Source organism: Schistocerca cancellata, chromosome 7 (assembly GCF_023864275.1).
Source record: "Schistocerca cancellata isolate TAMUIC-IGC-003103 chromosome 7, iqSchCanc2.1, whole genome shotgun sequence".
NCBI lineage: Eukaryota > Metazoa > Arthropoda > Insecta > Orthoptera > Acrididae > Schistocerca > Schistocerca cancellata.
Window position 1 is genome coordinate 159,051,967 of NC_064632.1, and position 22,361 is coordinate 159,074,327.

At 46.4% G+C, this 22,361-nt stretch overlaps 1 protein-coding gene across 1 annotated transcript in view; it reads right to left on the bottom strand.

Moving 5' to 3' along the window:
- LOC126092680 (meteorin-like protein) overlaps nt 1-22,361 on the bottom strand; it is a 303,797-nt gene that overhangs the window by 15,501 nt on the left and 265,935 nt on the right. The window contains exon 2 of the mRNA XM_049908402.1: nt 5,123-5,553. Coding sequence (XP_049764359.1) covers nt 5,123-5,553 — 431 coding nt within the window. The remainder of the gene's footprint in view (nt 1-5,122; nt 5,554-22,361) is intronic.

Genomic DNA, 22,361 nt, shown 5'->3' on the forward strand with positions numbered 1-22,361 from the left:
ATTTGCCTCGGTCACGTCCTGTGTCGTGCAAGGCTGTTCAATAGAGAAACTATGAGCAAGTAGCCCGTATTTTACATTGCTCCACACTCGCAGGACACGTTACCATCAGATGGAAGGGTGTCCCATTTTTGCATATTGGTCTGACTGATTGGTCTCCAAACAGGATAGAGTACATCATTACCTAAGACTAGCTGTTCCTTTGCAAAGATATCTGGCGGCAGCTTGTTCTTTTATTTGGTGACTCAGACTCTTAGAGCTCTTTCTGAATGTCAGAGGACAGACTAAAGCTTGATGTTCGTGCAGTACACGACTGCTCCTCAAAGACAGCGATGGCCATTCTGATAGTGGGTGAGCTACTCCAACAATGGGGTGGAAGTTGTCGACTGGTGTTGGCCTATTCAGACAGTCTCACTGACTTCAGTGTCATCCTGCTTGGTGAGAGCAGATGCAGTCCACACACGTGACGCCTTCCCAGCAGCTAGCACACACAAATGAAGGGCAGAAGTTCCCAGTTCGTGAGAACTAGCTCCTCAGGTAGCGGCTGTGGGCTTCCTCAAAACATTGTTCTTTCACCGTCCTCCAGTATGGTGTTATGACAATGTTTCTGTGATGAGTAATACTCTGATATAAAAATGTTGGAAGATGCTGAAGTCGCCTGTTTTGTCATGTGACGTCCAGTCAGCGTCCGGCTTCTCTATTCCGTATGTGAAATGTGCACATCTGGGTCTTATTGGGATTCGGCTTTAGATGAATGACCACATACTAAGGGCCAGGCGTATATAAATATGAAGTCAACTTTTCCTTTTATCTTAGGCGGCCACTGTTGTATCATCAGCGTAGATGAAATGCCTGGAGTGTTCTGTAATGGTGTGGCTGGTTTAAAGACTGAAAAGCACAGTACCGGGCATACTGCCTGGAAGCGAGCCTTTCTTTTATATGCGTCATCTGCTCTTCTTATCCTCGACAGAGACCTGAACTCTTCTATACTGCAGGAGAGTCGCTATGAGGACTGTTAATCGCTAATCACTAGCAAGGTGGTAAATTTTCTTCGGCAACTTGTAGTGGTTAACAGCGTAGTACGCAGGTGTTAAATAGACGAAGCAACTCCAGTCATTTGACCCTGTTCGAAACCACGCTCACAGAGATCGCTGATTTTCAGAATCCGACTGCACCACGATTTTCCAGATTGAAAACCAGCTTGCTGAGAAATGAACTTTCCTTCGATTATGCTGTTATGCCTGGTCTCAAAGTGTGTGAAGTTTTGTTTGTGCGTATTTCTGTGAGACTCCCATTGCGTGCCTCCTCATCCACTAACTTTGGGCTAACACCTACGTCGCGTACCGATAGCTGTAAATATAACAACTTGAGATGTGCCCGGAGAAGCACGGGACGTGTTTTACTATCACCAAGACGTCTGTCGAGGGGGCGGTGGAGGGCGCAGCGGAGGTTTGCGGAGAGCAAATCGACTCTATGATCGTAAACGTCGTTGTAAAACGTACCCCAAGGTTTTACATTCCTGAATATAAACTCGGTAAGTTCTGTTGAAAAGAAATTTTGTAGTCTACATCTACATTTATACTCCGCAAGCCACCCAACGGTGTGTGGCGGAGGGCACTCTACGTGCCACTGTCATTACCTCCCTTTCCTGTTCAAGTCGCGTATGGTTCGCGGGAAGAACGACTGTCTGAAAGCCTCCGTGCGCGCTATAATCTCTCTACTTTTACATTCGTGATCTGCTCGGGAGGTATAAGTAGGGGAAAGCAATATATTCGATACCTCATCCAGAAACGCACCCTCTCGAAACCTGGCGAGCAAGCTACACCGCGATGCAGAGCGCCTCTCTTGCAGAGTCTGCCACTTGAGTTTGTTAAACATCTCCGTAACGCTATCACGGTTACCAAATAACCCTGTGACGAAACGCGCCGCTCTTCTTTGGATCTTCTCTATCTCCTTCGTCAACCCGATCTGGTACGGATCCCACACTGATGCGCAATACTCAAGTATAGGTCGAACGAGTGTTTTGTAAGCCACCTCCTTTGTTGATGGACTACATTTTCTAAGGACTCTCCCAATGAATCTCAACCTGGTACCCGCCTTACCAACAATTAATTTTATATGATCATTCCACTTCAAATCGTTCCGCACGCATACTCCCAGATATTTTATAGAAGTAACTGCTACCAGTGTTTGTTCCGCTATCATATAATCATACAATAAAGGATCCTTCTTTCTATGTATTCGCAATACATTACATTTGTCTATGTTAAGGGTCAGCTGCCACTCCCTGCACCAAGTGCCTATCCGCTGCAGATCTTCCTGCATTTCGCTACAATTTTCTAATGCTGCAACTTCTCTGTATATTACAGCATCATCCGCGAAAAGCCGCATGGAACTTCCGACATTATCTACTAGGTCATTTATATATATTGTGAAAAGCAATGGTCCCATAACACTCCCCTGTGGCACGCCAGAGGTTACTTTAACGTCTGTAGACGTCTCTCCATTGATAACAACATGCTGTGTTCTGTTTGCTAAAAACTCTTCAGTCCAGCCACACGGCTGGTCTGATATTCCGTAGGCTCTTACTTTGTTCATCAGGCGACAGTGCGGAACTGTATCGAACGCCTTCTGGAAGTCAAGAAAAATAGCATCTACCTGGGAGCTGTATCTAATATTTTCTGGGTCTCATGAACAAATAAAGCGAGTTGGGTCTCACACGATCGCTGTTTCCGGAATCCATGTTGATTCCTACATAGTAGATTCTGGGTTTCCAAAAACGACATGATACTCGAGCAAAAAACATGTTCTAAAATTCTACAACAGATCGACGTCAGAGATATAGGTCTATAGTTTTGCGCATCTGCTCGACGTTAATATTCACCCCAACTTCCTATTACTCACTGAAGTAGGATATGCACAAGACGTGTTTGCAACGATCATTCGAAGCGAGAAGGTCAAGTAAAGATGGCGACAAAAATACATATCTGAAGAGCTATGACTGTTTCTTCATCTTCGATGAAGAACTCTTAGCCCTTTTAGAGCCCATATTTACTATAGTTTTTTGCTTCGAATGATAGGTCTTGTCACATCCCCGAATGCTGACCATTCCTTTTGGGATACCCTGTACTTGTGTCCTCAGATAAATGTTCTGAAACACTTTGTACAGGGCAGCACCCAAGGATATGTACAGTCCTTTACAAAAGCAGTATTGTGTGCATTTGTTTAAGCACGTGGTGGAGCGAAGAAGCTAGCTAAGTGGCCAGCACGGTAGAGGAGCTACTGATGCCGCTGGAGCTCGGTTCCCACAGTCGGCAGGAGTTGCATGGTGTGGCGTAGCGGCTGGACAACTTTTCCGAGCACGTCTGCCCGTCTGTATTCCCAGCACTCGTCTCCCGTCCAGCTAAGTCCCGGCTGCCCCGAGTGCCGATCTACCAGGAGTACAGAAAGATACGGCACAAGAACTGGACCCGCCAGGAATAGCGACCGGCTGCTCTTACACAATACGTGGAACTACCGCAATGGCGCGAACCGCCTCTTTTTTTTTTTTTTTTTTTTACCTGATCTACTGTCAACACAGTTCCTTCCGTCCTACCTATTCGCAATATAATTTGCGTATATAAAGTTTACGTGCCCTCAACTGCGTTGTAGTAGTATATCCCAAAACTAGAAGTTATTATCAAAAACAGCCCATAACATACTCTATTAGTAACGTGTGATAACTAATAAGCTTTGTGTGACTAATGGAACATTTTTTTTGAAAGCAGGTTGCTTTCATTCATAATTGCAAGACACCATATTAATCTCCATTCTTTTGGCTACCAAACGCTATTTTTGAACATAATCTCCGTTCAATGTCATTGCTTTACACCACCTTAGTGCGAGAGCTTGTACGCTCGCATGGTTCCACTCTAATGGTCAACATGGGAGCGAACGTCTTCCCACCGTCCACGTACAGCTTCTGGCTGGGCCCATCCTCCATTGCGCCGAACGGATGGAACTCGGAAGGTGAAAGGTCTTCGCCATAGGGTGCATAAGGAAGATCAGTAAAATGAAGTTTTGAGTTCCTCTCGGGCTAGCAGACTTTTTTTTGCGACGAACTCACTGAAGTCATTTCTCCAGATCTCTCACCAATTGAAGACGTCTGGTCAATGGTGGCCGAGCAACTGGCTCGTCACAATACGCCAGTCACTACTCTTGATGAACTGTGGTATCGTGTTGAAGCTGCATGGGCAGCAGTACCTGTAAACGCCATCCAAGCTCTGTTTGACTCAATGCCCAGGCGTATCAAGGCCGTTATTACGGCCAGAGGTGGTTGTTCTGGGTACTGATTTCTCAGGATCTGTGCACCGAAATTGCGTGAAAATGTCATCACATGTCAGTTCTAGTATAATACAGGGTGATTCAAAAAGAATACCACAACTTTAGGAATTTAAAACTCTGCAACGACAAAAGGCAGAGCTAAGCACTATCTGTCGGCGAATTAAGGGAGCTATAAAGTTTCATTTAGTTATACATTTGTTCGCTTGAGGCGCTGTAGACTAGGCGTCAGCGTCAGTTGATGCTAAGACAGAGCACTTCATCACTGGCCTCCAAGAAGCACTGATCTTACCACCTGCGATTTTTTCTTATGGGGGTATGTTAAGGATATGGTGTTTCGGCCACCTCTCCCAGCCACCATTGATGATTTGAAACGAGAAATAACAGCAGCTATCCAAACTGTTACGCCAGATATGCTACAGAGAGTGTGGAACGAGTCGGAGTATCGGGTTGATATTGCTCGAGTGTCTGGAGGGGGCCATATTGAACATCTCTGAACTTGTTCTTGAGTGAAAAAAAAAACCTTTTTAAATACTCTTTGTAATGATGTATAACAGAAGGTTATATTATGTTTCTTTCATTAAATACACATTTTTAAACTTGTGGTATTCTTTTTGAATCACCCTGTATATTTGACCAATGAATACCCGTTGATCATCTGATTTCTTCTTGGTGTAGCAAGTCGCGTGAGTTATACGTGGTTGCCTCATTCGTTGCTTCATGTCTGGGAAATAGGGTGACTTTGTGACTACCCTGTTGTTAGTGAAGAGGCGCCAGTTAGGAGAGTGGTAGGTGTGGGACTGACCTTCGAAGGGGTCGTAGGCGGCGGCGCCGCGCGGCAGCGGCTGCAGGTCGTAGACGAAGGCGGCGGCGGCGCGCGGGGGCGGCGCGCCCGGGGGCGGCGGGTCGGCCTCGACGTAGAGCGCGGCGCGGCCCCCGCGGCTGTTGAAGCAGCGCGCGGCGCGCGTCTCGCCGGGCACCAGCAGCGGCGCCAGCGCGCGCTCGCCCTCCAGGAAGACGCGCGCGCCCGCGAACTGCCGGCTCTGGTTGCGCCCGTGGTCGCGGTCGTGGTCGTGGCCCGGCTGCGCCCTGATGCAGCCGCGGAACTCGCGGCCGCCGCCGAGCCGCAGCACGACGCGCAGCGCGCCCCGCGGGTAGGACCAGCGCACGGCGCCCTCGCGGCACCGCAGGTACACCGGCGTCACCAGCCGGGAGCCGCCGCTGCCCGACAGCCCGCTGCGAACAGCACCGGACACACAGCGCGTCACTACTCGCTCATCAGCACGAGTCGATGCTAGCACGTACAGAGGGACCGCACGAATTTGCCTCATCGATTAAATTCGCACAATCGGTGTGTTGTAGGGCTGCTGACAAAATATAGATATATCGCTGCATCTACATATCGATTTTGTATACATAAGGTCATCTTAACATCGATATTTATACAAAGACGTATCGGCGTATATCGGCAATATTTTTCCCCGGTGCACCGATATCGAAATAGCAGTACTGAGTACCAATATTTTTATTTTAGATTAGTCGGCCGGGGTGGCCGTGCGGTTCTAAGCGCTGTAGTCTGGAACCGCGAGACCGCTACGGTCGCAGGTTCGAATCCTGCCTCGGGCATGGATGTGTGTGATGTCCTTAGGTTAGTTAGGTTTAACTAGTTCTAAGTTCTAGGGGACTAATGACCTCAGAAGTTGAGTCCCATAGTGCTCAGAGCCATTTGAACCATTTTTTGACTGATGACCTCAGAAGTTAAATCCCATAGTGCTCAGAGCCATTTGAACCATTTTATTTTAGATTACATTTCTTTCACAATTTTTCGGTAAATATTTGGAATTGTATTAGAGCATAATTTTACTTTCGTTGTATGGTCTTACTACTTTTTGAGTTTTCATCCAAAGTCTGTCACTTTGACTGTGTGAAGGTACCATAGGTGGCACGAAGTAGTAGTCTGGCTGCATCCTGGCAGGGGGAAGTGGGTGGGGTGGCCGTGTGATTGCAATATCAAGATTTCCAATATGAAGAAGTAGCAGCACCCCTGTTGTGTTAAAAAACAATTTTTAGCGCAGTTAGTGTGCTATTTCTTCACAATGGCATTTTTCAGAACCATTTCAAAGGGGGGGGGGGGGCGCTCTGAGCACTATGGGTCTTAACATCTGAGGTCATCAGTACCCTAGAACTTAGAACTACTTAAACCTAACTAACCTAAGGACATCACACACACCCATGCCCGAGGCAGGATTCGAACCTGCGACCGGATCGGTTGCGCGGTTCCAGACTGTAACGCCTAGAACCGCTCGGCCACCCCGGCCGGCTATCTAATAACAATAAATCGATACTTAAATATACACATCTAAAATCAGCAGTATATTTACAATGTGCAGGTGATATTTTTATAGGGCGATTCGTCGATATGCACCTACTTCTTTCGATATATCGACGGAAAATAACGATATACTTTGAAATATCGATACATCGGACTCCTTATATTTATAAAAGAATCAATGGTCCTAATATGTAGGACAAGACTAGGACTATAACATATGTGCACAAGAAGACGCAGTTCCCTGTCATTTTCATGAATATCGAATTTGAAAATTTTATGCGTGCTTATACACTATGTGTGGTCGTTTGTATGCGAGGAGTCTGCAGCCGAGCGATAAGCAATTAGTTTCAAAAGCGCGCGATCGAAGGATCGAATCTCACTGCCGATACACCTTTTTTTCCATTCTCATGTAATTCTAAGAACACTGATTTAATCGAACGTTATTGTGTATCCTTTTGTTGTTTCCGATCTCGTTACGAAAACTTCCTGTCCTTTTTTCAGGATAAATACTATAAAAATAATAAATGACTCATTAAGTATTGATAATGTCCATATACGTAATAGACTATGTCAGAATTACGTGGGAATGAAAAAGAATGCCGGACGGGATATTGGATCTGCAGACCTCGCGCTCTTTGTACTAGATGGTTACCCGCTCGGATACGAACTGCTTGAACATTTACGACCATATAAATAATATAAGCACGCGCAAAATCTTCAAACTCCAATTTCTCGAATACGGTTGAGAATTGTGTCTTCCTGTTTACATATCTGTTAGTCCTAGTCGTGCCCTACACATCCTGCCAGTATGAATCCGATTGGTGTGGGGAAGTTCCGTACGGTTCCCTGATTATAACGGAATATCCGTCTGACAAGCAGATGTAATTCACGTTTGTTCCGGCAGAGGCGCTGAAAATCGTCCTATGCTTCAGGCGATGAAAACTGCCCTAGCTTCTAGCCGGCTAGAAGAATCTCATTTAATATTTAGTCGTGGTGCAGTAGTGGTCGCATGTTTCGTTCTGCCGATTTACCCAAGAAAACGTGCTACCATTCCAGATCAACATCGCCCCAAAGGCAGATGTTCCAGTTAAGAGCAAATATTCACCCGCCTCACAGATTGAGGTTCCTGAATTCGCACTATTGCCCTTCACAGACGGATAATCCAACTTATTCTTTAAATTCTTTTAAACCCCATTTTCAGTTACCTGACTACGCTACAACGTAAATTCATACTTTATTGAGTTTGCTTAAAAGAATTTGTAGCAAATTACTTGGTTCATAAATCCACAACTTCCAAATTACTTATTTCTTAAAGGAATTTGGAAGATGATTGGGGGGATGTTTTCTGAAGACTGGCTCTGCAGTTGACTTCTGACGAAAACGATCTGCCAGTGGTAGAACACGACAGAGGTTCAGAAATACCCGAAAATGAATTGGATCGGAATATTTTGTATGAGGACAATATTGCTATTACTACCAAAGTCCATCAGCAGCGCCCAACTGAAAATGTGAGCAACCTCAATTCTGATGATGCTGATGTGCCAGATACGATAAACACGAAATGTGGCCTTCCATATTCACCACATGTTCGAAATTCGTCTGTTAGTTTATCTCAGGACTACGGAAGTAGGTCATAAAGATTTTTAATGAGTCGTAAGTAAGTCCATCATACATTTTCAACAGAAACTCATATAAAAAAAAGGCAAATGTGAGGTAATGTCAGAAAATGAGGTCAGGACTAGCCCAGGGACAACGTGGACTGAGAAAAGAGAAACAGACACACATATATGCACACAAGCGCGCGCGCGCCCTTCAGCTACTTATAAACTCCGAAAATACTGGAATATAATAGCTTTACGTGATCCGCTATGGTTCGATCGTACTTAATAATATACTGTTTTCATGTTTAAAGCCAATTTTTTTGAAACGTTTTTAGTAACCATCGATACTGAATGCACGAAGTAGCGACAACTATACCTCTGCTTTGATTTGTTATCCAGAAGAAACTTCTATGGTCGTTTACCCTTTTACATGTTTGCAATTAGCTGATTGTCATTTAGAGCTGTGCTTTCACGTCCCACACATCAACCTCCTCATTACAGGTATTTTTTAGTTCTTTTTATGTCCAGCGGTTCAGATGGGACTGTCCTAATGACATTGTCATATTGATATGGTATGACATGATACGTGAAAACTAGCAATGTTTGTTAGTATTACGTTATACCATCTCTTCTCTAAATGATTGTCCCCTGTGCATATTTGATTATTTCATACATTTTTGCTGTACAGAGATCCTGTGATGATTGCAATTAACCGCAATCGGTAGCGATGACAAAGGAAATACCGACAGCTGCATGCCATGCATTTTATATAAGTGACATTTCGTCATTCTCTCACTGAAGCAAGTGCACTGACAGAAGTATGTCAGCTGGCCTTCGTCCAGAAAATCTGTAAAAGTAGTTACGGGAGTATTATTTCTTTAACGACTATTTATAGGTTAAAAAAGTTGTGATAAGTGTAACAGAGGACAAGTATGGGTGAGCGCTAGAGGTCATCAAAGTGCAATGCTGTCGTTGTTTGTCTAAGGAATCCGCAGGGTGCGGCTCTGGAATGGGATTCTGCGACCCGTAGTGGACAGAGGGCAGAGATGTTCCACAGAGAGGTGTGGTGGCTGGTGTGTGTGTGAGAGGACAGGCGGCTCAAAGTCTGTTTGAGGACGCGTCGCCGCCGTATGTCCGCGGCTGTTTGCTCAAACAGAGTTTGAGAATGCGTCTGCTGCGACTCCGCCTTCCTCCTCTCACCAGCAGACACGCCACCGTCGACTGTCTCACGGAACGTCTGTGAGACTGTAGTCAGTGTCTCTCCTCCCCCCCCCCCTCTCTCTCTCTCTCCTCTCTCTCTCTAGCAAGCGTCTTTCCTTGATCTGGGCATTGAGAATGGGCGTCTTAGCTGCGCAACCGTGTGACCAATTACGTCATCACAATTTTCCTGGCGAAGCTCAAGGACTAAAACTTAATTCTACTTGCGTCAAGCGACAGGTTTATCTGGCGTCTATTCGCACAACATTAAATGTAGACTTAGGTTGAGGCCACAGTGACACCGAAAATGGCCAGCGAACATCATTGCCAAAGATTGGCCAAGAAGTTCGTCACATTCAGACCGATCTCCTCCGTCAGTTTCTTTTTTTTTTGGGGGGGGGGGGGGGAGGGAGACAGAAGGTGAGAGGGTGTGGGTGTTTCGGTGTCACAACACTTCTGTGCTTGGAGATGAGTCGGCTATTGCGACTTTTCATAGTAACACGACGATCAATCCCTGTGATTGAGCTGTATCTGTTTCGAGAAGAAGGTAGCGAATGCAGTATGCCCCTTCCTCAGTTACTGAAACAACCACACAATTTCTACGAATTTAAATATGACATGAAGAGAGAAACTTTGAATGACATACGGTTCTAGATGCTACAGTCTGGGGCCGCGCGACCGCTACGGTCGCAGGATCGAATCCTGCCTCGGTCATGGATGTGTGTGATGGAATCCTGCCTCGGGCATGAATGTGTGTGATGTCCTTAGGTTAGTTAGGCTTAACTAGTTCTAAGTTCTAGGGGACTGATGACATCAGAAGTTAAGTCCCATAGTGCTCAGAGCCATTTGAACCATTTTCTTGAATGAGATACTCGAGGTGAGTCTTGGTGATGTTAAAAAGGAAGATTACAAACACTGTGGACAGCTTCAAATAAATTCAGCAGAACAGACTATGGCAACTTGCAGTGACTGTCGCTTAGCGTATGTGCGAAAAGATAAATAAATTTCAAAATAAGGTACTGCGAATACCTAAGGCACTGAAAAGTAGAAACGCATAGCGTACATTGGCCAACTACCGCAAATAACAGAATTAATACCCTACTGGCATCAAGACATCAGTATGCAGGTAACAACAGTTACCACAACCCAAGACGGAAGGAAGGAAGACCGAGTTTGACGTCCCGTAGATATCAACGCATTAGAGGCGGAGGACAAGGTCGGATTGTGTGAAGGATGTGAGAAGAAAAGCGGCCGTGCGCTTTCAAATGAACCATCCCGGCATTTGCCTGGCCAGGTGCGGGTTTGAACCGTCGTCCTCCCGAATGCGAATCCATTGCGCAAACCATTGTGCTGCCTCGCTCGGTCACAACCGAAAAACGATTCACTATAGTAAATTAAAGCATCAAAATTAATGCACGCCACCTTTCTCACTTGAAGATACAATTATCTCAGATTATAATCTAAGCCTGGAGTATTCTGGCCTACGCTTTCGGCAGCACACCGATCGGCGCTAAGAAACATCGTATAGAGGGCTCTGAACTAGGCGCGCCTACGAAAAGAGAAGACCAAGACACGCCCCCAGGCTACGCGCCGTAACGCCCCCTGGGCAGTGTCCATATAGGCCACCGCCGCCGCCAACCAGTCTCAATCTCCATCTCCATCTCAGTACCCCAGTAGGTAGCATCGGGACTCAGTTCGCATTGCTCCTCAATACGTCGCACTTGCTCTAATCTTATACAGTGATATTAGTCGCCTCGGACCTTAGCCAGCTGTGAGGGAACGTTAGTCATTGTATATAGCTGTGATATGGACACGGACGAGATTCAAGAATTAGCACACGTAATTTGATTGCTGTTAACCACACAGCTTCAGCTTGGATATCATCGAAGTCAAGTATTTAGTTGGTTATTGTTAATAAAGTTTATTTTAACAACGTGTGCATTTTGTGTTGTAGTGAGAGGAAAAAGGCCACCCACCTGCCATACCACCCTCTCCTCATCCAGCTAGGAACCACAAAACATTGCAAGAGGCCACAGCCACAACAAAGTTTCTGATGAAAATTTTCCTTGGGTTGCAGATGACACGCGGCATTAAGTAGACATGAGGGTGAAATGGCTTGACAGCAACAAAACATACATATGAGGGTAATCCCAAAAGTAAGGTCTCCTATCTTTTTGTAAGTCCACAGACCTGTTTATTTATGCAATGGTTTACATCAGTTTACAGCTTGAACATTTAGTTATTTTTCGACATAATGACCATTTCTGTCGATGCATTTTTGCAGACGCTGTGGCAGTTTTTGTATGCCCATGTCATACCAGCTCGCCGCCATGCTGTTCAGAAATTTATGAACCTCTTCTTTCACTTCGTCGCCGGAGCTGAATCGCTGGGACCACAATTAACGCTGACAGGTACTGTGAGACTCTGACAAAACTCACACGGGCAATTCAGAATCGGAGAAGAGGAATGTTGAGCAAGGGCGTACACATTCTCCATGACAACGCTCACCCACACATCGCTCGGCAAACCGTTGCTCTCGTGCAACAGTTTCACTGGAACATAATCACCCACCCACCCTATAGTCCTGACCTGGCGCCCAATGACTATCACCTGTTCCCTAAGTTAAAAGAACATTTGGGCGGAAAGCGAATCAGCTCCCACAACGAGGTGTAAGAAGAGGTTCATAAATTTCTGAACAGCATGGCGGCGAGCTGGTATGACATGGGCATACAAAAACTGCCACAGCATCTACAAAAATGCATCGACAGAAATGGTCATTATGTCGAAAAATAGCTAAATGTTCAAGCTGTTAACTGATGTAAACCATTGTGGAAATAAACAGGTCTATGTACTTACTAAAAAGAAAAAAGAAAAAAAAACAGGAAACCTTACTTTTGGGGTTACCCTCTTAGTTTAATAGAAGGCACCGAACGTTGAATTAATTGTTATTAAATATTTAAGTTGTTCGGAAGTTGTCATTTTCAATAATGTACTATACATTTTGAGACCTGTCCCTGTTATATTTTTCATCCTCAAAATGCCATGAACTCTTCTTTCTAGTACTAAAACTTAAAACATTTCCCACAAACCATGTTTTGTATGTGGGAGCGTTGTCCGAGAAAAACTGAATTATTACGTCGAACGTCGTCAGTAGTCTCTATGTCCGATATATCTGATATCTGTTACATCGGAACTGCGCACGTATAAGCGTACTCGTTTTGAGAGATAGGCCGTCTTCGGCCTACGTCGTCGGCGGAACACCCAGACCTCGGTGCGCATGCCAACTAGCGGAAAGGTCAGGAACTAACATTGTTAAACGGGAATAAAACTTTACTGCATTCAATGCTGTATCAAACTTTTCTGTGATGTACTCAGCCTTTTCACAATTAAAGATTACTGTTGCGCAACTAATTTATGAACACCCTGTATATGTTCAAAGGTTGAGGAAACTGCGAGTAGTTACTTTTTTTATAATAATTTATTTGTCATTTACCTGTTTCAGGTTGATTTTTCCATCTTCAGACAAATTATGTGATAGTTTGGAAAGTGACAGCTTGGTTGCCAGTTGGCGAATCCACGGAATGCGTGAAAGCTGAAAGCTAGATGGAGTGTGTTGGGCTCCGCAGAAGTGTCACTACGTTCCACACCCGCGCAAATGCCCGTCCGCTCAACTGCCACAGACTCTTAGTATTCACCTGTGGCGGGATATCCTCAGAAGATCGGCGGCTCAGATCAGGTGTGTAGTGATTGACGGATTTGCTCGACTCGCTGCTTACGGAGCAAGAAGACGCACGGCCCACCTCAGTGCAGACCGGGATGCCCTGCCGTTAAAAGGAATATTGGCGGCGAGGAGGTCGTTACTGCAGTAAGAACTGTCGTAAAAGTGCCGGTGTGGCCCACGGCGTATCATCTTCCGCGAAACGGCGATCGGGCAAGAAGCGCCACACGGCGGGCCCTCCGCTTAACAGCTGACGCATTCTAGCGGCGGCTCCTGAGGACTCCGGGTGAAGAACAGGACAAGATGCAGCGCGGCAAATCACCACGCAGTCGGCTTCACTACAAAGGGGGGCGCCGCTGCAAGCAGCGACGGTAATCCACCGTGTCTGCCCGTCTGACTAACAGCACAGTGTTCTGCCGCCTGCTATGCCCTCACCGGCAGTTACGGCATGCACGTACAGGTCGCGGACAGAACTACGGAAATATCGTAAACGCATTACCATGACTAATAGGGAGTAGGAAAAACGTTGGCATTCAAAACAGCTTTCAGTCGACTCGAAATGGACAGAGGCAGGCCGCGCATGATTTTCAGGTAAGTTCACGCAACGATGTGAATAGCAGTAATGCACTCTTCTCTCCAAAGTCGACCACAGTGTCTCAATAATATTGAGATCTGGTGGTTGGCGTGAGCAAGGAAGAAGCGACAGCTCATCGTCGCTCTCACAAAACCAGTCCTGAATTACGCGAGCTGTGTCATATCGGGCCGTGACGTATTATAACACCGCCTCACCATTGGGGGACAAACTTTTACTACGAAATGGACCTGATCAGTCACAATGGTCACAGAATCGTCGGCAATAATGCAACCTTGCAGAGTAACCTTGGGGCCGATGGAATACCAAGATATGGATGCCCAAGTCGTCACCCAAACCGCGCCATGTTTCACTCTCGAGATGTACACTTGGCCAGAAGTTGGAAATAGTCTGCAGAGAGACTCATCCGCCCGAATGACTTCCTTCCATTGCTCCGTAGTCTAGGTTTCACGGTTTCGGCACAAGGATTTCCTTTCATGGGCATTTGCAGTACTGATGTGCGCTTTTGGAATTCCTCCTCGCTGTGCAATTCGCAGCTTATTGGTTGTCTTTCGTGTTCAAAATGGTTCAAATGGCTCTGAGCACTATGGGACTTAACATCTGAGGTCATCAGTCCCCTAGAACTTAGAACTACTTAAACATAACTAACCCAAGGACATCACACACATCCATGCACCAGGCAGGATTCGAACCTGCGACCGTAGCGGTCGCACGGTTCCAGACTGAAGCGGCTAGAACCGCTCGGCCACTACGGCTGGCTGTCCTTCGTCATGTCTTGATGTTGGTAAGTTTCGTGAGTGCGATATTCAGTTCTGTGCAGACTTTTGCAGGTGTCGCCGTCTTAGGTTTGGTCAAAATCCTCTTCAGTGGAAAAACTGTCAATGAAAAACTGTCAGTGAAAAACTGTCAAGGAAAAACTGTCAAGGAAAAACTGTCAAGGAAAAACTGTCAAGCAAACATGGGCTCTAAAATGCATAACTGAGCAGCTGTGAGTACTTGTTCATAGAGGAGAGTTTTCACACTATCTAAGATGAACAAGTGCTCATAGCTTTTAAGGTATGCGTTTTACAGCCCATGTACACTGTACACATTTCTTGTCTCGATCCGTACTACCACCTCTGATAGTTGTTTACCATACATTTTTAGTTAAGTATAGTACTGGTGCATGTACAGGGCTATTATAAATGATTGAAGCGATTTCATAAATTCACTGTAGCTCCATTCATTGACATATGGTCACGACACACTACAGATACATAGAAAAACTCATAAAGTTTTGTTCGGCTGAAGCCGCACTTCAGGTTTCTGCCGTCAGAGCGCTCGAGAGCGCAGTGAGACAAAATGGCGACAGGAGCCGAGAAAGCGTATGTCGTGCTTGAAATGCACTCACATCAGTCAGTCATAACAGTGCAACGAAAACTTCAGGACGAAGTTCAACAAAGATCCACCAACTGCTAACTCCATTCGGCGATGGTATGCGCAGTTTAAAGCTTCTGGATGCCTCTGTAAGGGGAAATCAACGGGTCGGTCTGCAGTGGGCGAAGAAACGGTGGAACGCGTGCGGGCAAGTTTCACGCGTAGCTCGCGGAAAATTGGCTCATGCCACAACCTGAGACCGACAGCGCCGACTTCATCTTTTAACAGGATGGTGCTCCACCGCACTTCCATCATGATGTTCGGCATTTCTTAAACAGGAGATTGGAAAACCGATGGATCGGTGGTGGTGGATATCATGATCAGCAATTCATGTCATGGCCTCCACGCTCTCCCGATTCAACCCGATGCGATTTCTTTCTGTGGGGTCATGTGAAAGATTCAGTGTTTAAACCTCCTCTACCAAGAAACGTGCCAGAACTGCGAGCTCGCATCAACGATGCTTTCGAACTCATTGATGGGGACATGCTGCGCCGAGTGTGGGAGGAACTTGATTATCGGCTTGATGTCTGCCGAATCACTAAAGGGGCACATATCGAACATTTGTGAATGCCTAAAAAAACTTTGAGTTTTTGTATGCGTGTGCATAGCATTGTGAAAAGATCTCAAATAATAAAGTTATTGTAGAGCTGTGAAATCGCTTCAATCATTTGTAATAACCCCGTATTTCACTGTCAGAGGTATCAGAATTATTTTCGCTTTTAACTTTCAACTCCTTTGTTTCCGAACTTGGCACCCTTACCTCAGAGTGATACATTTGTCCTCGAAAATTTGCATCATCATTACTCTGTATACACACACATTTGCAGGTGCCTGCACTTACAGCGCTGACGCTCTGTAGCGTCGTTGGTTGACGTTTCCAGACATGGGTTCCTATGTAAAACTTAATTACCAAGTGCCCTCTACAACCTCTGTAATTGTGTTACACCTTGTATACGTCGTCAGCGAGTTCAGCTCGCTTGGTGATGTGGCCTTTTCGAGTTGGCACGCCACTACACGCACAGGCAGGAGGGACCCCTTGGCAGACTGTGCCCAGCTGTGGAATGTAGAGGACACAGCCGGGCAGACCCAGAAAGGAAGAGTCTAGCCTGGCGGGGTGGGGTCTCGCCTCCTGCCCTGTGCTGGTCCGTGTCCCTCGTTAGGGGACACTGGCGTCCGCCGCTAATGAGGAGATACGGCGCTGGCAGCGGCGGCCTCCTCAAAGGGCGAGGCTGATGACCCCGGCCGGCCGGCGCACGGCGGCTGCCTGTGTCGGCGACGAGGCGGCAGTCGGCGCGTTGCTGCCCACATAGGGCAGCAAGTGCAGGGGTAGAGGGATTCGTGCCTCAGGCCGCCTGCCACAGACGTTACAGTTCCTCGAAGTGGGATCTACGTCTACTGTGAAGTGCGTGGTGGAGAGTACTTCCCACTGTGTCGCATAGGGCAGTGGTCGTCAGACTGGGGCCCACAGTTCTCGGCTCTTTATACTGCTTCTAGCAACTAATAGCAGAATCCAAAAACGTCAACTAAAGCTAAGAGCATCTTAGCACTTAGGACGGAACATCGGGCTGACAAGCTGACTGGTTTACGTTTGTTCCGCCAGAGAGGTTGAAAATAGTCTTATGGTTCCAGTCCTCTATGAGAGTCTCATTTGGTATCTAATCGTAGTGCAGTGAAGTTCACAAGCCTCGTCGTGCCAATTTACCGAGTAAAAATAGCTGTCTTTTTACACACACACCGCCGCGCTGGATTAGCCGAGCGGTCTAGGCGCTGCAGTCGTGGACTGTGCGGCTCGTCCCGGCGGAGGTTCGAGTCCTCCCTCGGGCATGGGTGTGTGTGTGTGTGTGTGTGTGTGTGTGTGTTCGTCCTCATGATAATTTAGGCTAAGTAGTGTGTAAGCTTAGGGTTCAAAATGGTTCAAATGGCTCTGAGCACTATGGGACTTAACATCTGAGGTCATCAGTCCCCTAGAACTTAGAACTACTTAAACCTAACTAACCTAAGGACATCACACACATCCATACCCGAGGCAGGATTCGAACCTGCGACCGTAGCAGTCGCGCGGTTCCGGACTGAAGCGCCTAGAACCGCTCGGCCACTAAGCTTAGGGACTGATGACCTTAGCAGGTAAGTCCCAAAAGTTTTCACACAAATTTGAACATTTTTTTTCTTTTTTACAACCACGCCGCCTGACAGGTAAGAGCAAGTATTTACCGTCTCATACACTTAAGGTTCCTGAACTCACACTATTACGCTGCAATGCAAAAGAATGGTTCAAATGCCTCTGAGCACTATAGGACTTAACATCTGAGGTCATCCCCCCCCCCCCCCCCACACACACAAAAGTATAAAGCAAAAAAGTTTGTCGCTTGCTACATTTTGGATGTTGGTTTGCTAAAACATTGGCGTCGATTGGCCAGAAACTTTGCACACGTTAGCGTCATGCACTACTGAAGTGAACTGCAAAATTATGTTGTACCACACAATTTAGGAGATATGGCGCTGCAGATATGAGAAGCGCGAAAAACCAACATTTCTTAAAACTTTAGCAAAACGTTTCACGCGGTGTCCCGGGGCCCGCATCGGACAGCGAAAGAGGTTTACTGTCTTCGGCCCGAAAAAAGCATGTTCTTGGAGAATTTTTTCTGGGGATGTGTTATAGATATCAATGTCGTATTTGGTAAAATTGTTTATTGATATTTCCTCTACAAACTGAATTTTTTCGACGCGAAATGTCGAAGAGCAAAGGCGGAAGTGTTGTCGGAACGAAGCAAAATTTCGATGTAGACCACGCGCGGCATGTCATAGGTCAGCCGGCTCGTCTGAAATCAAAATTTAGTTGACGTTAGCGAACTATATAAGATTCTTTAGGAGTTGTACCTCCCATAAGTTATTTGGACCATAGGAAACAAAATGGCGGCCATTTGAAAAAAAAAATTGGGTTTTTTTCATCGACTATTCGACTTCGTCGGCCAAGTAAAAATCATTTATAGTTGATGGATTGGAATAAAAGTGGTACAACTCCTAGACAATTTAGTTAGCATCATCGGAAACAAAGAATCATGCCAATCGGTTCAGTAGATAGTTACTATACTGCGCGATAAAAAAAAGTCATTTCGAGAAAAACGCGTTTGAAGTTTTTATTACATGTAAATGCAATATTATGCAACGTTCGTTCAATCTGCTATTCCGGGTCATAAACTAGTCCTTCCTCTTCCTCACAGAGGGCGTTCTGCTCGATCTGGGCCATCCTGCGCTGCTCCAGAGCCGCTCGTACGGCCGATGACAAGCAGTTTTCGGCCGCTTGAATCCGGTGGTCGTCGGAATGCTTAGCGAACTGCGTCGAATAAAGTCCCATGGTGACGTCCATCGTTGTCACGCTCTTCAAGATTGCTGAATACCCTTCGTTGAAGCTGCTCACTGCCAGGAAAGTCGCAATCTCCAGTGCCTTCGCACCAGAATGCAAACGCTTGGGGGGCTAACTTCTCAACATACGGGTACAAACTTCCATTTGAATTTTGTGTGTTTCCTCCCAAGCACCGGTACAATAAATCGTCCTCCGAAAGAAAAAAAAAAAAACTGGTGCGTGAAAAAGGCCGATATCAGGCAGGTGCATTTTTTTGTTGAACCGCGAATAACAAATATTTCCGTTCCGTATTCGAAAAAACCGTTTCAGGGGTGGATTCTAAATACTTTTATGGATCCAAAAACGCAATTTTAAAAAAATCGATTTTTTGATCAATTTCCGCATCTCTTAGAACGTAGCGTAACACTGCCTACTCAGTTGGCTGGTCGATTGCATATCTGTTCCCAGAATGAGATTTTCACTCTGCAGCGGAGTGTGCGCTGATATGACACTTCCTGGCACATTAAAACTGTGTGCCAGACGGAGACTCGAACTCGGGACCTTTGCCTTTCGCGGGCAAGTGCTCTACCAACTGAGCTACCCAAGCACGACTCACGCCCTGTCCTCACAGCTTTACTTCTGCCAGTACCTCGTCTCCTACCTTCCAAACTTTACAGAAGCTCTCCTGCGAACCTTGCAGAACTAGCACTCCTGAAAAGGTCCCGAGTTCGAGTCTCGGTCCGGCACACAGTTTTAATCTGCCAGGAAGTTTCATATCAGCGCACATTCCGCTGCAGAGTGAAAATCTCATTCTGGAAACATACCCCAGGCTGTGGCAAAGCCATGTCTCCGCGTTATCCTTTCTTTCAGGAGTGCTAGTTCTTCAACGTTCGCAGGAGAGCTTCTGTAAATTTGGAAGGTAGGAGACGAGGCACTGGCGGAAGTAAAGCTGTAAGTACGGGGCGTGAGTCGTGCTTGGGTAGCTCAGTCGGTAGAGGACTTTCCCGCGAAAGGCAAAGGTCCCGAGTTCGAGTCTCGGTCCGGCATACAGTTTTAATCTGCCAGGAAGTTGCATATCTGTTGTTTGCAGGCGTTGTCTACAACACAGCCTCGCAGTCAGCGCACTGACGTCGCTTGGACGCCAGACATAAAATCAGTCTCGCAACTTTTTGGAGGGACAGCGTAGTATCGTGTGATCAAACAATGCCAATGCCAGGAACGGAGACCGCCCGATGGGTACACGAACCGAGCAGCCAGAGGCGGAGGCGAGAGCCCGTGCGCGTGCCCGCGGTTAATGGCGGGCGCTGATGAGGGAAGGCCCGATCCTAAGGAGGCGATCGTGGCCGCCCCGGGTGTCGTTCAGTCCCGTTCCGTCCGGAGCTAATAGAGCACGGAGAATGGGCCGGCAGTGTGGGGGTGGGGGTCACCGCCGGACAACAGCGAGACCGGTTCCCGCAGGGAGGGGCCCGGACTACGGGCCAGAACAAAGCGGGAGGCCGCCCACGCCAAGGCTGCGGCATGGCGTCGCCCGCACGAGGAAGCGCGCGCCTCTGCTCTGCCCTGGTCTGGTCCAGTATAGGCCACGCAGCCTGTACGAAGGTACTGGAGCAGCTTACAGTTTCCCGCACAGGGAACGAGTTTGCTAGCGTTGACGTGCGGCCTCCGGGTTTTGTTCAAATGTGTGTGAAATCTTATGGGACTTAACTGCTAGGGTCATCAGTCCCTAAGCTTACACACTACGTAACCTAAATTATCCTAAAGACAAACACACACACCCATGCCCGTGGGAGGACTCGAACCTCCGCCGGGACCAGCTGCACAGTCCACGACTGCAGCGCCAAGACCGTTCGGCTAATCCCGCGCGGCCCGGGTTTTGTGACGTCACTTCCAGCTCCTCCTCGTTGAGAAGCTGTTTCGTCAAGTGAAACGCAAAGTTAGTTCTTCCACGTACAGTGGAACCAATAAGAAGCAAGAACGCTCCGTGCAGCACAACCACAAAGCAAGACGCCATACTGTATTTGTCGTGTTCAACCCATGTTTTATTTTATACGTTAAGCCGTCGGCACACAGACCGCGCTTTCGATCGTCAACGTTGAGCGTGCCGACTTAAACGCACCGCTGAACGCCCAGGAACGATGCGACCTGTCCGTACGGCACATGGGCCCCAACGTGGTATACGCGATCGCAACGGCAATTGGCTAAATCTGGATAATAAACCACACTCATTACGAAATGGACGGCATAAAACTTCTGTTCAAAATGGTTCAAATGGCTCTGAGCACTATGGGACTTAACATCTGAGGTCATCAGTCCCCTAAAACTTACAACTACTTAAACCTAACTAACCTAAGGACACCACACACATCCATGCCCGAGGCAGGATTCGAACCTGCGACTGTAGCGACCGCGCAGTTCCAGACTGAAGCGCCTAGAACCGCTCGGCTACGCCAGCCGGCTAAAATTTCTAAATTTCCTCCATTAAAACGTACATTTCCTTCCTGGTCCATCTGCTTCTGAGGTTTTTCTCTGTGTAGTCTACATAAATAAAAACTCCAATATCTGTGAACACTTTATAAGACGGAAAGGAAAGGAGATCGACTTAAAAATTCCATTACTAATAGTTATATCAGACTTTACAATAGTCCTGCGCTTGAGGTGAACATTATTTCATCATTCTCAATTTTTAGTACAACCCCAATGTCATTCTCACTTGATCGCACTTCCTATTCAGTATCAGAATCCACACAACAGATGAAACAAAAAACTTAAAACAAAAAAGGGCAAAATATCTTACTGCAAATAGTTAAAGCTGCCCTTTACATTAAAGCAATCTAACGAACTCACTCCTGAAGAAGACCGCGCTTATATTTACGTAACATCGAATATTATATTATATACTAATATTAAACTAATAAGGAAGTATCAAAATCTATTAAAAATGTGGAACATACCAAAAAAAATAAAGAAAGTAAAAAAAATAAAAATCCTAAACTGACCACCATGGTGTGATGACTACAGCATCTTACGATGTCCTGAGAGCTTCAATCGTACCTATGTTACTAACTGAAATTTAACTATGAAAACCTGATCATAGAACAATGCGTTTTTGATCGGTCCTCAATGTTCCGTTGCCTTCAAAAGGGACATACAATACGGTTCGCAAATTACAATAACTCTGACCGCGAATATGAACCGAACAGACGAGACACACAAGAAAGCGACGTAATAAAAACGTGTTAATAAATTTTTAGCGTGCCTGTGACCTACCTGTGAAGATCCTCTTAGCCCAACAAGATCCCCAGGCTCCGCAGAGATAACTCTGCAAAAGTGCCAGGCTTAAGTGCTGCAGCCCCACAGGTAACAGATATTAACAGCGGATCCTCATTTGCGATGTGGGCAGCAGCTGTTTACATCTATTTACATCTTCGTCAGTTCCCACCTTTCCTGTTCCAGTCGCGAATAGCCAACACGAAGGCGGGAAGACCAACTGTTTGCAAGCGTTAGTGAGAGCTCAAATCTCTGTAGTTTCACCTTCATGATCTTTTTTTGAGATACAAGCAGGAAAAGGAATATATTGATTGACTCTTCTAGCAACGTACGGGCTCCGAATTTTAATAGCAAACCATGCCATGAAACAAGGCTTCTTTTGAAGCATTTGCTACTGGAAATGGGTGAGCATCTCTGTAACGCTTACGCGCTGCTCTTCTTTGTATCTTCTCTACTTTATCAGTCCTATCTGGTTACAGTCCCAGACTAATTCGCAGTATACAAGTATCGGTCGAAAGAGGGTGCATTACACATTCCGAGCACTCTTCTACTGAATTTCAGTTTGGCATCTGCCTTTC